Consider the following 18,500-nt stretch of genomic DNA (forward strand, 5'->3'; position numbering starts at 1 on the left):
ATGACAAGGATATCCACTCTCACCACTATTATTCAATATAGTTTTGGAAGTCCTAGCCATGGCAATCAGAGAAGAAAAAGAAATAAAAGGAATACAAATTGGAAAAGGAGAAGTAAAACTGTCACTGTTTACAGACAACATGATAGTATACATAGAGAATCCTAAAGATGCCGCCAGAAAACTACTAGAGCTAATCAATGGATTTGTTAAAGTAGCAGGATACAAAATTAATGCACAGAAATTTCTAGCATTCCTATACACTAATGATGAAAAATCTGAAAGAGACACTCTTTAAGGAAAATCTGAAAAATCTGAAAAATCTGAAAAATCTGAAAGAGACTCTCTTTAAGTGTTTAAGGAAACACTCCCATTTACCACTGCATTAAAAAGAATAAAATACTTAGGAATAAACCTACCAAGGGAGACAAAAGACATGTATGCAGAAAACTATAAAACACTGATGAAAGAAATTAAAGATGATATAAACAGATGGAGAGATATACCATGTTCTTGGATTGGAAGAAGCAACAATTGCAAAAATGACTACACAACACAAAGCAGTCTACAGATTCAATGCAATCCCTATCAAATTACAAATGGCACTTTTTACAGAAGTAGAACAAAAAAATCTTAGAATTTGTATGGAGACACAACAGTCCCCAAATGGCCAAAACAATCTTGTGAAAGATAAAGGAGCTGGAGGAAACAGGTTCTGGACTTCAGACTATACTACAAAGCTTCAGTAATCAAGACAGTATGGTAGTGCCACAAAAACAGAAATATAGATCAATGGAACAGGATAGAAAGCCCAGAGATAAACCCATACACATATGGTCACCTTATTTTTGATAAAGGAGGCAAGAATATACAATGGAAAAAAGAAAGGCTCTTCAATAAGTGGTGCTGGGAAAACTGGACAGCTACATGTAAAGAATGAAATTAGAACACTCTCTAACACCATACACAAAAATAAACTCAAAATGGATTAAAGAGTTAAATGTAAAACTCTTAGAGGAAAACATAGGCAGAACACTGCATGACATAAATCACAGCAAGATCCTTTCTGACCCACCTCCTAGAGAAATGGAAATAAAAAAAAATAAACAAATGGTACCTAATGAAATTTAAAAGCTTTTGCACAGCAAAGGAAACCATAAACAAGAAAAAAAGACAACCCTCAGAATGGGAGAAAATATTTGCAAACGAAGCAACAGACAAAGGATTAATCTCTAAAATACACAAGTAGCTCATGCAGCTCTATATCAAAAAAACAATCAACCAAATCCAAAAATGGGCAGAAGACCTAAACAGACATTTCTCCCAAGAAGATATACATATTGCCAACAAACACATGAAAGGATGCTCAACATCACTAATCATTAGAGAAATGCAAATCAAAACTACAATAGGTATCAACTCACACCAGTCAGAATGGCCAACATCAAAAAATCTACAAACAATAAATGCTAGAGAGGGTGTGGAGAAAAGGAACCCTCTTGCACTGTTGGTGGGAATGTAAATTGATACAGCCACTATGGAGAACAGTATGGAGGTTCCTCGAAAAACTAAAAATAGAACTACCATACGACCCAGCAATCCCACTACTGAGCATATACCCTGAGAAAACCATACTTCAAAAGGAGTCATACACCACAATGTTCATTGCAGCTCTATTTACAATAGCCAGGACATGGAAGCAACCTAAATGTCCATCAACAGATGTATGGATAAAGAAGATGTGGCACATATATACAATGGAATATTACTCAGCCATTAAAAGAAACGAAATTGAGTTATTTGTAGTGAGGTGGATGGACCTTGAGACTGTCATACAGAGTGAAGTAAGTCAGAAAGAGAAAAACAAATACCATATGCTAACACACACACACACACACACACACACACATATATATATATATATATTTATATATGGAATCTAAAAAAAAAAAGAAGGTTCTGAAGAACCTAGGGGTAGAACAGGAATAAAGATGCAGATATAGAGAACGGACTTGAGGACCCAGGGAGTAGGAAGGGTAAGCTGGGATGACGTGTGAGAGTGGCATGGACATATAAACACTACCAAATGTAAAATAGATAGCTAGTAGGAAGCAGCCGCATAGCACAGGGAGATCAGCTCGGTGCTTTGTGTCTACCTAGAGGGGTGGGATAGGGAGGGTGGGAGGGAGACACAAGTGGGAGGAGATATGGGGATATATGCGTATGTATAGCTGATTCACTTTGTTATACAGCAGAAACTAACACACCATTGTAAAGCAATTATACTCCAATAAAGGTGTAAAAAAAAAGAAAAGAAAACTTCTCAGGATCTAACATCAAGATAACTCAAAACATACCTTCAGTTTTTATCAAAAATATGTTCTACTCTCCACAGGATTTTACAAATATATAAAAAGACAATGCCTGAAGAATATGTCTGTATTCAGAACAATGTATTTAATTAATAATACTAATTATTTAAATAAAACTTCAAAACCCTCACCTAGGCAAACAAAAATTAGAAAATCCTTACCTGATGATAGCAGTACCATTATATTTTGCCGTGGGTTCCCCAATGAGGACGTGCCTAGATGATGGAGCTATCCCAACTTCTCCTGACACTCCCTTATCTCCTCGAATGATTATTGATGCGCTACCTGAGTTGAAGATGATATATACACCACTTATGTAGAAAACAAATGGATTCACTTAGTACATGCCTGGCAATGTTCTAAGGACTTTACATATACTAATCTTGTGAGTTAGTCCTCATGACAATCATATAAGTTATCCTCATTTTACCAGCGCAGACATTTAAGCACATAGAGGCATTGAAGACACTAAGGCAAATGACTTGCCCAAGATCACGTTTTAATGAAAGGGATAAAGTGGGCAGTACTTCCACTATTGCTCCCATGATAAGTAAGTACTCTTCTACCATGTGCATTAATCCACTTCTACCATTTTGTAGCTCACTGAAATGGGTTATGTGGCTGTATGTATTAGCTCTGTAGCAAAAACTAGAATTCTTGGGGGCCCTTTTTTATTTTTAATTTTCTGACTCTGCCATTTGCTTCTAAGTGTTCCTACTAAAATTGAAATAAAAACCATATCAAGTAATTTGAGTATTCATATCATAATTTAGCAGTAACTTAAATAGAATTGTTTGCAGAAGCACACATAAAGGATTGGATTACTATACTATCACTTTCTTTGGCAATGGATTAATGGGATCAAGAGTGGTTTGTCAAGTGCAAGTATATCACAGTTAGAAATATATTATGAATCTTTTATATTAACAAATGATTTACCTTGATCCACTGGTATATTCTTGTTCTTGCGTCTAATTAGTGTATATAATATCAACCCTGACTCTTAACACAATGTAGACAACTGAGCTGACTTAAGACTTATGGAAGAATATAATGCAAAGATATGATTCCCTCAAATGCGTGCTGGAAGTACTCTATATATAAATGCAAAAGGAATAACTACCCTAGGTGATTTCATAGGTGACAGTACACAATACTCTACAATTCTGTGAATTTCTTTAGCCACGGAATTCTGCTTCTTTGACCACGAACCCTTGCATGGGATGAAGTTCTTGATGGCAAAAAAGGACATGCAACAGTAACTAAGCTTTCATATCAAAGTTGCTGGGACATTTTTTATGGTTATTACTATTTGTACTATAATGAAACCATTTTAGATCCAGTAATCCTTTCTCTCCAGACCGAAGAAACAAATTTTCACATGGACCACAGGCAAGTGAGAATTATGATGCCTGTTTCTGAAATGTCAAAATCTAAGTAATTACTTTCTGATCAAAATAGGCAATAGATAGGCTGAAAGAGACATAATAAGATGCTAAGTTTTAAAATAACATTTTATTAGAAAAGTAACGTGATCATTGTAAGTAGGTGTAGAAAATATAGGTAATCAAAAACAACTATCAACATTTCAAATAAATAATTCCAAACATGTTTATGACATGCACGTGACAAAAACGGGATTACACTGAACATGTTGTTACAAAGCCTATTTTATTAATGTAACAATTATCCATGTAATGAAGTGTTCTTAATTTTAATGTAAGTAAGGCTTTTTCTGCCACATTTTTTGAATAGTTGCATAGTATTCTGTTACATTTAACCAGTCTCCTACTGTAGGATCATTTAAGAAGCTTTCATATTTTACTTTATAAACACTGCTAAAACAAACATCTTTTTCTTTTAAAAAATCACACAGCTAAGTAGTATGAAGTCTTTGGCGTATGACCTTACCAACATTGGGTATGGTAATTTTAGCTTTAAAAAGTCTTTAGCTGTTATACAAGTAGGAAATAACATCTTTATGATTTAGAAAAGGTTTTAGGAATTATAAAAACTAATACTACCTATCTTTGTAACTGTTGAGTATCTGGTTACATTTTTCTAAAAATCTACTTTTTTTCCAAAAATGTCGATTTCTCTTACCTTTTATTGGAGATATTTCTACCTCATCAACTGGTACCAGCTGAATGGTGAAACTCCTGTCCTCCTCCAACATGGCGTCTTGAAGTGTGTGCAACACAATGGTCTTCTGGAACTCAGTCTACATCAAATGAGGAGGAATAACACATTTTCCAGATTGACCGAAGTTTTGAATTCTCATTAGCAGAATAACATTTATGTTAATAAGCATTTTTTAAAGAGTGTCCTTTCTGTGCCCTAGAATTATGAGTTTCTGCTAGAGAGAATTACTATGTAAAAATTAGCTCTGAGCATAAATCCAATTAAGGTTCGTAATAGGAAAAAGGGGGGGAAATGTTAACACAACTTTTAAATTTCCTGAAAATTTTCAACCATTCAAAGTTCGATCACTTAGAATTAAATGGTCATAGCATGACGTAAATAGATGAACGTCATAGGTTTAATACTTATAAAGGTTATCTTTCTACTACCCATTTTTACTCCTTGCCCTCTACCCACTCCTGCTTCCTTCCCATTCCTTCCATAGGTGTTGATCTCAAGCATTTTCACTATTATTCCTTCCCTCTCTTGGCTTAAACTTAGCTCAGTAATTTCTTGGAACATGGGCTAAGTTTTCAGTCTAGGCTGGAAGAGAAAGAATAAGGAAAAGCAAATATATAGAAGACAACCAGCTTAATACTTCGAGACATAACCGTGACAGAAATCACTTTTATCTTCACCGCCTCCTCCGTATACTGATAAAAAACCCTCAAATTTGTCCTATGCATCACTGATTAATTTTCTATAGTTTGAATTCTGCTGTTTATTGCTTCTTATGTACATCTTAGTTCCGCAATCGCATCTCTTCTTTGAGATTTTTATTATTAAAAGCATTATTCTAATCTCTTCACTCAAGCTGTCCTCTCTTCATAAGAGTCCTTTTTTTATATTTTACAGTAACTGTACTTCTTAAAAATTTTATAAGAGCTGCTAGGAAAATGTATACTTCCTGCCTCAGACCTTATTAAATGCACTCATGGAAAATCTATAATTCCTGGGATGCAATTAATCACTCCCATCCCTTTTACTCTCTGCACATTGTCAATTAGCGGCTCTGAACTATATGCTTAGGTACAAAGCCATTTGTTAGAATGGAGACGTAGGTATGTCAGTAGCTGAGTATACAAGAACAGTAAAGCTATTATGCAGAGGTACATGGAACGCACCAGGTTGGTAAGCAAAGAACAAGACGGAGAGGGTCAAGTCCAGGGTGACCCATAAACTCACCCCTCCTGATACAGTACTCTGAACAAGGATGGCCTTATTCCCTGGGGTAAAAGATCAGACTATTTGCCATTTTGGTACAGATATCCTGCTCAACATCAGAAAATCTTTCTAATCATCTGGGAAGTAGATCTAGTAACTGGGAAATGACTGCTCATTATTACTATGGAAAATCTTTACAGAAATTTCAAAGTAATTTCTAAATTCTTCTCATAACAAATGAGAAGTTTATAGAGGTTTAGGGCATGCAACCGAAATGTTTCTTGAGGCACTGCATATCAGAACCTAAGAAATGAGTGGATGAAATATCTGTGCCATCTGGCTTGAGATCTTTAATTCTATTAGAGTAACCAACACCTCAAAAATGGTGGCAGAATGTCTAAGTGGCAAATGGATTGCCAGAGGGCATCACCGATTAATTTATTCATCACCTATTAGAAAACTGAATGAAAAAAAAGTATTTGCTTTTGTGTTGTTTGGTGTTGAAAGCTCTGATAAAAGGTCAATAGACTCAAAAAAAAATAGATTGACCATGTTTCATTGGGATCATCTTACCTTTACATGTTTGGCCAAATTTCTTTTAGAAAACCACCTTGGGGACCTTCTAGTCTCCTATTTAATTTTTTAAATTCTATTTCGTTTACAGAAATTCATCTGCTTAGACTTTCTATATCTACTATTTACCTATTAGAGTCAATTTCATATAGATATTTACATTCATTTGTCTAGATATGTACAAAGTAATCTCTTAAAATTTTATACTTTCTCGTTTAATGGTTCTTTCTTGCTTGTTCTTATTTTGTGAAGTTATTTTTTGTTGCTTTTAAAAAAACTTATTCATCATGTTTTCTCGTTTTTAACTAATTTCCTTTTGCTTTCGTTTTTACTAATTTAGGAAAGATTTATGAAAACATGAAAGCAAAAACCATAAAAGATTGATAAATCTGGACTCTCCAGTTTCTTCTCTTTGGTCTATTTGTCTATCCCAGAGCCAATATCATACTGTCACATTTACCTGTGCTACATATTATCTTAAGTTTAGTTAGGAAGGGGCACCCTCCATTCTTCTTTGTGAGTTTCTGAAACTATTCTTGGTCTTTTGCATTTCCATATGGATTTAAGAATCAGCCTGTCAATTCTCTTCCACCTCTCCATCCCTCCTTCCAGGAAAAAAAGAGTTCAGAGTTTGATAGATAAATGCTCCTTGGTTCTGGTTACACTGCATTCACAGTGAAACTCTGTGCTCAGATTAACTGGGAGGAAGGTACAGCCTGTATTCCCTCCGAGAGGCTCTGTGTTCCACATTTCAGAGCCTGAAGTTCTGTGGGTAAGACGCTGCCACTGGATCATTTTAAGTAGGGGGTGGCATAACGAGATCTTCCTTATAGAAAAATAACCCTACTCAGTGGCACGGATACTGGACAGAAAAGGGAAAAGACATGGAGTGGGAATATCAGTTAAAAGACCATCCAAGGAAAGATGGTGGAGGCTCGGATTGTCACAGCCATGACAGAGTATGAGAACAGAAAGGGTATTTAAAAGGGAAAAGTGACTAAACTCAGCTGTCAAATATATGCAAGAGTTACAGAATGGGTAGAGATGGGGATGACACCCACATGTCCGGCTCAGTTGACTGGTTTTGCCCTCAATCAGGGGAGGATATGTCAAGAAAAGAGCAGTTTTAAGGGTGGGATGTAGGTAGTGCCTGAAATAAATTTCAGACATCTTGGGGTGGGGTGTGTGTGTGTGTGTGTGTGTGTGTGTGTGTGTGTGTGTGTGTGTGTGATTTTTCTCCACGGTGCATATGATTTCAAAAAATTCAGAAAATCAAACAAAGACAAATTAGAGAAAAACTATGACGATCATACCTCATCAAAATGAAGTGTCCCATTCAAAGGACTGAGGTCGTCTTTAGCCATCTCATCTATGGTCCACCGAAGTCGGATGGCTCCTTTTCCTCCTGGGGACCGGACAACTGTCAATGTCACATATGAATCAGGGTCATCAGACAAAAGGGATTCATCAACCATTACCTGAAAAAAAAAGAAAATCCAGTAAGGTTAAAAAAAAAAAAAAAAAGAGTGAAAAGCAGCAGGAAGAACAAACAGAATCTCATTTCTCTTCTCAATGACGGCAATTTTTGAATTTAGAACTCTAATCACAGCATGTTACAATCATGTGGCAGAAAAAAAATGTTTCACCAAATCCCATTCCCTTTTTGCCCTAGACACTCAGCTACTTGGCATTTCCTAGCCCCTTCTTCAATTAGGTGGAGCTTGTGACTGAATTCTGGCCAAAATAATTCAGGCAGAAGTGAAGTATGCTAATCATTGTCTGGCCATCAACTTCACACAATCTTCCACATTCCCTCTTTCTCCATTTGCTGGATGACTAGAGGAGGACAGAGTCACAGATGGAGAGACTCTGGTGCCTGAGATGCCAGTTGGAGAAGAGGTGTCCATAAGACCCCAACTAGGAACAGTGATGTAGGACTTTTGCATAAAGAAGAAATAAACTCTTATTAGATTAAGAAACTGAGATTTGGGGGTTCTTTTACAGCAGTCAGGCTCCCCACATAATACAGACCTAATATGAATTACACATATTGACTCTGTGAAGCAAAGTCCAAACTGAGCCTATACTATGCACTTGTTATGTAAATACAAAAATATAACACAATGCTTTCCATTTTCAAGAAAGACACTTAACGAGTGTATAATTCACTCTTGTTGGGTTTTTATTTCATGAGATTTTTGCATTGGTGCCAAGAGTAGGGATTTGGAGCCAACCGATATTTGTTGAGCTTCTATTATGTGTCAGTTCTTGCACATACTTTATCTTATTTAAGCCTCACAAAAACTCTAAGAAAGCTGAGGAGCACAGATATACATGTATTTGGAGAAAAGGAGCCTGCGATTTAGTTCAGATGTTTTGACTCCACACACAGTGCTGTTCAAAGCACTCCTCAGACACCAGAAATATCAAGTAAGAAAAAAGCAAAGTGAGAAAGAAAAAAAATCCATTATAAACAAACTGCATATATAAGTCCTTTTCGTTTCCATAGATAATAATATTCTAGTTTCAGTTTCACAAGCATATTTCCAGGAGTCTCTGCGATTCCCAGTGATTTGGTATACTCAGCACATTTCCCTGTGAGAAGCTTATTAATTTTGACAGATTAATACCAATAATCCTTTCTCAGTGTTCTTCAGTTCTGAATATAATCTGTCTCACCAAATAATGCTACCAGAATGTTCACTATGTGCACAATATTGTGTATCTTAGATACAGGTTAAAAGATAAACTCCAAGTTATCAAGAGCTATCGGCTATAAGAAAGATAGGATACAAGGAAAGTAGCCACAAAGGGTTGAGCCACAAGCTACTACTAATACTATCAACAATTAAAACAGCAATTGACACCTATTGAGGGTAAAGCCCAATTATATGTGCTTTACATGTATCAACTCACTCCTCACAACAAGGGTTTGGGTACCTTAAATCTTACTTTTAGACTATAAGACAAGTTGGAAATCTGAGGCTATTACAATAAGACAGTAGTTCCCAGATCAAGGATGCACTAAAGTTATTGCAGTAAGGTTTACGACAGCAGTTAAGATAAAATGAATAAACAGAAATTATTTATGGATAGTAGCATAACTCCTTCATTTTCTCAAAAGGTGAGAGAAACCTGTAAATATACCATCCAATGGCTAAGTCCAAAAGTGTGACAAAGTTAAAAGCAAAAACATTATTATAACATTTCATCAGTTGGAGGTTGGACTACTTAAACCCTGAACCTTTTATCTAACCTCAGAAGGTAACAGAGAATACATTTTTAGTACATTTAATACATTTTATAAAAATAAATTACATACTCGTATATATTAAAATATTTCTCTGCATATATGCAAAGAAGGCCTGGATGGAAATATGACAAAATACTAACGATATCTATCTTAGAACAATAATATTATGGGTACTTTTACACTTTTCTTTATACATTTTTTTTTTCTTTATACATTTTGTATTTTCCAGACTTTTTAGGTTGCCTAGAAAACATTCACAGCTACTCTTTTGTGAATCTACCACTCTTTACATTTATTTCTGCTCATTCCTTTCTCAAGGAAGAAAAAGAGTCTCAAATAGGCTACAGCAGTAGAAGGGTTCTGTTCCTTTTATAGTTTCCATTTTCTTATGAAGTTGAAATTTCAATGATCAAATAATTAGGCAATTATTAGGGTTTATCTAAATTTTGGAGCATCTAGGAAGCCCAGCCCTGATATGCAAGTTGCAGGTCTAGCCTTGCATCCACTGAACAGTAAAGACAATAGGCATTAGACAATTTGCTATTATTTAAAATGATCTATGGTGAATTACTGATTACCTATAAGTGATTAAATAAAGGGAATGGTGACAAAGAAGCCAGAAAAGTTGCTGTGTCTATCGAAATTATCTAAATATTTGTATGATTATTTCATCTTGAAATTTTCTTTGAAAGGTAAAGTCATAATGATGATGATATAATCATTATGTCATAATAATTATGATATAGTTTATAGCACCTCATTGTATAGTTAAGGTAGAGAGATACTTTTGTACTAGCCAAAGCTTTTTTTTCTCTCTCAGGGGAGAGAATATTAATAATAATATTTAGGCTCACTCTTGCAGGTCTTAGAAGTAGGCAGCCCATGAGAAGTAAGAGGGGAGAGAGAGAAGAAATACATAGAAACACAGGAGCTGGGGCGACTGTAGTGTTTTGTTCAGTATAAATCAAGATAGAGGGCCTGAAAGGTGGGGAATATAAATCCCTCCTCAGCTAAATCCATTCCTGGGATGTAAAACTGGAGCATGACAGAATCCTGCCTTGTAACCAGGATGGCAGTCTGGTAGCAGAGCCGGTACAGAACAGAATGTATAGACAAAAAGTACCTCATAGTCTATTACACCCCTTTGTAACTGCCTGATGTTAAGAGCTCTCACTATTACAAAACTGTGTGCACAGGTTAGCAGATTGGCCCCTAATTCAATAGCCAACTCAAAAGAGCCTTGAGAAGAGAACTGTAAGTAAAGAGTAATGCAGAGGTTTTTTTTTTTTAAAAAAAGAAAAAGACCTTTCTACTATAAATTACATGAAAAATTAGTTTAGGGGAAGGCACCCCCCCCCCTTCCTGATATATTTCACTTACAGTCTTTTCTTCAAATCCAAACACTCCAAATGGAGAATCATTCTGTGGAATAACAACAGTTACCACAACATCTTCTCCAAGTCTGCCACCTCCAGTCACCCTGATTAAGGAAATATTGAATATCTCCATGAGTTCAAATTCAGCATCATCAATTATGGTGATTTCTATCACTGCGATAACCTATAAAAGAAAAGAAGGAAAGAAGGAAAAGAGGGAGGGAGAGAAGGAAAAAGGGAGGGAGAGAGGCAGAGAGGGTAAAATGTAATAGCAGTTTTTGATCGCATATATTTTAACTTTTTAGTTGAAACTTAGAAACATAGTACCAAAGAAAAAAGCAGGAATTTTTGCCTGTGGTGTTCATAATACTATTTAAAAGTCAGGGAATTCCCTGGCGGACCAGTGGTTAGGACTCTGTGCTCTCACTGCTGAGGGCCTGGGTTCAATCCTTAGTCAGGGGACCAAGATCCCAGAAGCCGTGCAGTGTGGCCAAAACTTTTCTATAAAAATTTAAAAATTTTTTTAAAAAATAGTCACATATTTATAGTATTTCAAAGTCAAAACTTTTCAGTCTATTGTTTCCAAGGTAGAGGAAATTATATATGTAATAAAATATAGGATAATTTATAGATTCAAAAAAACAATGAAGGCTTATTCTTGAAGAAAAATATTTAAAATGTCATGCAGGCTCTAATTACCATTGCATAAACATAAATTTTAGTATACTTAGCATTAATACGACCTGATATAAAATGGTACCATATAAATTATTACTGTCTTCTGTAACTAGAATAAATCTCTTCGGTTTCAAATTACTGTTCTTGTAATGTAGGGAAAAAGGCAGGAAGAAAACCCAAATTTCATGTTTTTAGAACTCTGTGATCAGGAGTTCATTCATCTGTCTGGATCTATGCTACAAGTTTTTATAACTTATAAATGAGTAAAACTTTGGTCCAGCTTGTGATTTCACTATTAGTCATAAAAATATCCCAGCTGTATGTCCATATTTAAAATATTTTCTATATCCCAAAGGGAAATGACACAGACATTTATCAAAAAACAAAGTTTTCCTACCTAAATCCACCTTTAATATAGTAACAGAGAAAAGTGAGAAATCTGGACGTCACATTCAGAGAAAGAGAAACCTGAACAAAATCAAATGCTATAATATAAGCTTGTCAAAATGTCTGCACCTCAAATCAGTACTGTAGAACACAGAATACTTTCCCTACAGGATGTTAAATTTAAGAATGATGATGATCCTAAGGGTGCTGCTAAGTGATGGGACTTTAACTTCATGAAAAGAATAAAGTCCTGATAATATAAAGTTGGAAGGTTACTTCAATGAAAAATCAATTTATTTGTTTCTACTTTTAACATGAAAATCTGCATTTCCCCTCCTTTTAGTAGGAAATGTTTTAAAGTCTTAAATTTGTTAAAATCTCATGATTTCAAATATTAACAATAGACCTTTATGTGTAGGAAAATCTAGATCTGTATGCTTATCTTTTAGCAGTATTTACTATCCCCCTAACGGCAACTAGTAAGTTGATGCACACTGTGCAAATCTGTGCAGGCAAAATCAGACTGCATGTAAACAGATACTGCTATTTGAAGTTACTAACATTTTCATGGTTGTTCACATGCTTTTTCCACTTACTGATTTAAAAATTTATCAAAAATTCTTACATATTGCAAAATGCCCAGTTCACAAGCTTACAATTCTTAAGGAATATTTTGTAATTTTTAAGATTGGTTGGCCCAAATCTAGAATACTGTTTTTCAATTTTTTCCAGTTTTAACTACTTTGTTCCTTTTCTATCATTTTAGTGTTTTTTAATTGTAAAAAAATCTTTGGGTAATAATAAATGTACATAATAATAAATGTCTTTAGTAATAAATGCATACACTTCTACTGCAAATCCTAAAAAAAAATTATATTTATAATCATTAAGAAACAAATAGAATATAAGAACCTAAAGTTCATAGGAATAGTCTAGTTCATCAGGCAGTATTTTATACATTCTTAGGCACTTCCAAGCCAGTTATTATCATTTTATAACTTCTATTTAAAATAGAGTAAGGTGGGGAATTTCAGAGAGGGTAAGATTCTTGCCTATTTATATTCTCTTCCCATGTCCATTAAAAAATTATACATTAACTAACGATACCTCTGTTGGCTTGACATGGAAATTTAGAATTTAATACATTCAGCAATCACTACTGCACATTCATTTGGTGGATGCCTATAAAATGTTTCAAGTACAACCAAAAAATGTTAATATGTCTGTAACTAGCATACTTGTCTATCTGCAAATTCAAGAATCCCGTGAGATGGCTTAAAGTCTTCCAGGCCAGCACTGTCCAGTGTTGCTTTCCAATAAACAGTTACTGCCCCAAAGCTTCCAGCCAGCCGGACTACAGCAACTTGAAGAATGTTCAGGGGTGGAGGTACCTCATAGGCAGTAATAACTCCACCAACATCCTTTAAATAAAGAATATAAGTTAAAATGCAAGACAAAAGTAACTCATGTAAGTCATCACTTTCTAAACTTATTATTTCTATTAGTTCTTATACTTCACTCTTCAAAGTAGAAATCAATAGTTGACTATAAGTATGCATATTCGGTCTTCAGAACTCTTACATTTAAATGTAATGTAAATAAACTTGCTTAATCCTTTGTTCTAGCTCAAAGAGAACTAAGAATTAGTCTATAAGAAAAACTTCAAGATGGGTATTTATTAATACCTACAAGAAAAGTCAATTATTTTTCAGAAAATATATGATACTGGCCAAATCAGCAGATACAAGCTTTTGTTATTACTATAAATGTGTGAAAGTTCCTCTCACTCTGGTAACGTGAAAATTAAAAATTCCTCTGGGATCATCATTTTCTTCAATCATTATCTCAACTATTTCCATCCCAGGCCTCCGCACACTTGGCTGTCCTGCAGAGAAGTCAGAGTTCACCAGGTACACCTCAGTGATGTTGACAATAAACCCTTCCTCCAGCTCGGGGGCATCATCCTGGGGGTAAGGAACAGGGGGAGGGGAGAGAGATGGTGTTTTATTTTTTTTAATATATTTGATTTGCATTGGAAATACAATATTTTTCAGTAAAGAATGACTGTCCACAGGCACGGGCAGCTCTACCACACATATAAAAAAAGATTCCTTTTTATATTTTAGTACATCCCCACTGACAACTTCAGAATCTTAGGGGATATTCAAGCTTATTGGTGATGTTTCAATGGAAGCCACATACTCATGAGCAAGTAAAATAATTCTTTAAAAGTATCTATCCTACAATTTTGACCACATCCTACTGAATATGTTTTACATATATAACATCCCCTCAATTTAGGAGAAACTGGTAAATGCTACATACATCTTAAAAAGTGAAAGCTCTGGACTTGTAAATCTAATTATAATCCTATATTTTAATTAACTTTTTAAAAATTGTTACCTTATTTTTCAATAGGTAATAAAAAATTTCAAAAGAATGATAATGAATATATGTAGGACTATAATATATAAATACAATATTTAATTATATATTAGTGATAATACTATTAACAAATTTCAGTTTCTTGGGCATCACTACAGACGTATATACACATTCTCTTTAGACGAAGGAGAGAAAGAGAGTGAGAGCACTAAAACCAGATCTAAACCGCATCTGAAGACTAATCTTAATTCAAGTGATTGCATCATGGAATGAAAACACTGTCCTGTAAAAGCAATAATAAAAATAACCAGATTAACTTGGGTATTTTATTCATTCAATCATTAGTTGAAAACAACTAACAAAGCAACAGAATAGAGGATCCAACCAGACACATAATCAATCCAGATTCAATGCTTCAAAGTTCATTCAAACAATATTCCAGTTCACAAATAAATATAAACAATTAATACACTTGTTATTTTATCTTTCAGTTATTAAATAGTCATTCATTATTAAATATTAGGGTGGGTGGGAGCATTAGAGTACTTGTATCTTTATATTTAAAAGGCACCCTTTTTAAAAATTTTACCTTCAAGAGTATTTTCCTTTATTTTACATCACATTCATTGCAGCCTTAGACTCACCGGCAAAATGGCAACTTTGACATAAGTTTCTTTTATGTTTTCTTTCATTATGATCATTGGTTCTTGTAGCACATAATCTTCATTCTCAGTGGCTTGATTACTGACGTGCAGTAAGAAATTGGGTTTAGCTACCAACTGAATGGCTATGTCTCCAAGTAGTCCTTTATTTCGAACAATTTGTAACTGAAGAGTGGTGATGTTCTCTGTGAGACAGACATGCCTTAAGTAAGTAAGCTTTTCTACTTGCTGTTGATGCTATTCCAAGCACTTAGGATAGAATGTTCTGCATTACCCCTTTCAGACAGGTAAAAAAGAGAGGTAAAACAAAGACAATGTATACTCCCAAGGAGTATTTAGTGTTTTATCCCTTGTCTCCAAAGTTGTGGTGAGAATCACCACATGCTGTTAGCATTATATCCCAGTTCTAAACCCCCACTTCTGGTACTCTAATTCACTCTCCTATGTTGCACATGTCATACACTTTAACAGAAACTGCTGAAAATCTTAGGAAAGTGCATACCTGCTGGTTGAGCAGAGGGGCTAATTACAAATGCCAGGAAGATTCTTTGAAAATGAAAAATTAAGCACACAGAGTCATCATTTAATAACTAATCATTAGAAGAAGAGCAATTTCGTTCTTACAGTAAAGGTGGCTATCACAAAGCTCAAAGTATTTCCCAGCACATATTTTTTATTTCATTTCTTAGATTTTTAAAATTTAGTTTGCTATATAAATGAAAAAAATGCTTGTCAATTTCCCTACCAGTCTGTGAATTTCTAATGACGAAATACCGTGTCTTTGTTTCCAGAACACATAGCACAATTTCTGGTACTTACTAGGTGCTTCAAAAATGACTGTTGAATGGATAAATGAACAGATCATTTTATTTTAAGATTACTCTTTCTATTCCGATATGTACAGATATATAAAGACCTAGATGCATAATTACACGTCATTTTTTTCCATCAACTATTTAAATAAAAGGTCCTTGAAAGATGTCCATGTTCCTATCTGAAAATTTTAGAGCCTTCACATATTCTTAATACATATATATTATATATAACCTTTTATTCAAATAAGTCAAATGACCTTTATCTATAAAAATCTATTTATTCTACAGTTGATAAGAATAGTCATTTAGACAAAGATGTCAACACTAAGCTCAAAGGAAACAGGAAAAGAGGCACTGATCACTTACGCTTCACAGAAAAAATATTATTCTAATTACTGCTTTGGGTTTAATAATTAACACCTCGAGTACCACATGCATTTCTCTGTGCTGCTCATTGTTTTCTATAACTATTGAAAATCTATAGCGGAGAAATCTGAGTGAGGAAAGAGAACAGATATATCAAAAATGAAAAAGAGAAAGTAAAGTAAAACCCAAACACTTCTACTATAATGATTTACTAAAATATTATTATTTCTATTATGACAGTAATGTCTCAAAAAGTAAAAGTATGGCTTCCCTGGTGGCGCAGTGGTTGTGAGTCCGCCTGCCAATGCAGGGGACATGGGTTCGAGCCCTGGTCCGGGAAGATCCCACATGCCGCGGAGCGGTTGGGCCCGTGAGCCATGGCCACTGAGCCTGCGCGTCCAGAGCCTGTGCTCCGCAACGGGAGAGGCCACAACAGTGAGAGGCCCGCGTACCGCAAAAAAAAAAAATAAATAAATAAAAGTAAAAGTATTTCATATAGCCATATCACTGTGTAACGACAGGATCAGAAAATTTAATAGAAACAAACAAAAAGTAAAAAAGGATTGAGTATGACCTGTCAAACTGAAAAATATCATGTAAAAAAAGAAAATTACATCCCTAGTAAATATTAGAATTAAGTCATCCAATAAAACTTACTAGAACCTGAAAAATATTTAACAAGATTTACCTTTAGGCTCTGCTACTCTGACGAAGAGAGACTCAGCATGCCAGCCCACCGAGCCATAGGGCGAGTCATTGGGCAGAGTGGTTATCACAGACTTGTTTCTTTTCTGATCAATAGTAGCACCTTTTGATGGGTCCTCAACCCCTTCTGTGATAATACGGATGAGTGTTACAATCACAATCTCTGACAACTCTGGTAGGTCATCAGCAAGAACAGTCAGAGTAATTGTAGACAGTGCCTGGCCTTCAGAAAATGAAATCTAAAATTTTAAAGAAAAAAGATTTTATTTATATTCTACTTATCACTGTGCAGTAAGAATACCAAAAGGTTAGATTATCTTTTAATATTGGCCATATCTTAAATAATGAGATATTTAAGCAACATATGATCCTACAAATCAATCAAATGCCTTTCACATGAGAAGTAGAAGATTGTTAGGAAAAAGAAAAAGTAAACCACTACTAAAACTTAGCTAATAAAACATGTAGCCAAACTGTCCTATCCTGAAACCTAACTTCTTAATAAAATATTGAGTACATACTCTTTCTGGAAATTTAAGCCCTAGATACCATATATAAAAATCTAAAAACATAAAAGAAGGTGGCATACAGTTTAAACATTTTTCTCTACAAAACTTTTGCTAGGAGTGCTACTTCCACTTCCCTCACCTAAACTCTGAATAGATGTATTATTTAACAATGAATCAATCAAAATAGAAATAGAGAGAGAAAGATAAGCAGAGATACAAATCAGAGTCTCTCTCTCCTCCTGGGTCTCCACTGTCTGAAGAGTCAAGCCTAAATTTGCTAAAAAGCATCTGAAGTCCTTTCTGATAGGGCTTCTGTCTGCTTCTTGAATGTCATTTCCCTTTTTTCCCCATTTCAGACTTTATTCTCTAGTAATAGGGATACATACTATTTACAACAATTCAAACTAGCATTACAGGCCTATTTTGCTGACACTCATCTCTCTACCTAAAGAAGGCACTTCAGGATATAAACTCAAGAGCTTTATTAATAAAATCAAGAGTCAGAAAACTACTGCCCTTTGGTCAAATCCATTTTTTATAAATTAAGCTTTATTGGAAAACAGAAAAGGTCATTTGATAACATCGCTGCCCTTGTGCTACAAGGGCAAAGCTGATAGCTGGGAAAGAGAACATATAGCCCTCAATGTCTAAAATATTTACTATCTGGCCCTTTACAGAACTTACTGACCTTTGGATAAGATAATTCTCTTCCAAAATACACTCCAGGGCTTCCCTGGTGGCGCAGTGGTTAAGAATCTGCCTGCCAATGCAGGGGGCACGGGTTCGAGCCCTGGTCTGGGAAGATCCCACATGCCGCGGAGCAACTAAGCCCGTGTGCCACAACTACTGAGCCTGCGCTCTAGAGCCCGTGAGCCACAACTACTGAGCCTGTGTGCCACAACTACTGAAGCCCACGCACCTAGAGCTCATGCTCCGCAACAAGAGGAGCCACCACAATGAGAAGCCCGCACACTGCAACGAAGAGTAGCCCCTGCTCGCCACAACTAGAGAAAGCCCATGCACAGCAACAAAGACCCAACACAGCCAAAAATAAATACATAAATTAAAAAAAAATAC

General features: G+C 35.1%; 1 protein-coding gene across 1 annotated transcript in view; it reads right to left on the minus strand.

The window, feature by feature from the left end:
* Window positions 1–18,500, minus strand: part of ADGRV1 (adhesion G protein-coupled receptor V1) — a 543,050-nt gene that overhangs the window by 385,010 nt on the left and 139,540 nt on the right. Inside the window, exons 53-60 of the mRNA XM_027100633.1 lie at window positions 16,898–17,153; window positions 15,011–15,213; window positions 13,769–13,945; window positions 13,220–13,402; window positions 10,921–11,100; window positions 7,601–7,765; window positions 4,473–4,590; window positions 2,531–2,654 (exon numbers count right to left, since the gene is read on the minus strand). Coding sequence (XP_026956434.1) covers window positions 2,531–2,654; window positions 4,473–4,590; window positions 7,601–7,765; window positions 10,921–11,100; window positions 13,220–13,402; window positions 13,769–13,945; window positions 15,011–15,213; window positions 16,898–17,153 — 1,406 coding nt within the window. The remainder of the gene's footprint in view (window positions 1–2,530; window positions 2,655–4,472; window positions 4,591–7,600; window positions 7,766–10,920; window positions 11,101–13,219; window positions 13,403–13,768; window positions 13,946–15,010; window positions 15,214–16,897; window positions 17,154–18,500) is intronic.

The sequence above is a fragment of the Aethalodelphis obliquidens genome, unplaced genomic scaffold (assembly GCF_003676395.1).
Source record: "Aethalodelphis obliquidens isolate GAN/ISIS:26980383/991018 unplaced genomic scaffold, ASM367639v1 scaffold4, whole genome shotgun sequence".
NCBI lineage: Eukaryota > Metazoa > Chordata > Mammalia > Artiodactyla > Delphinidae > Aethalodelphis > Aethalodelphis obliquidens.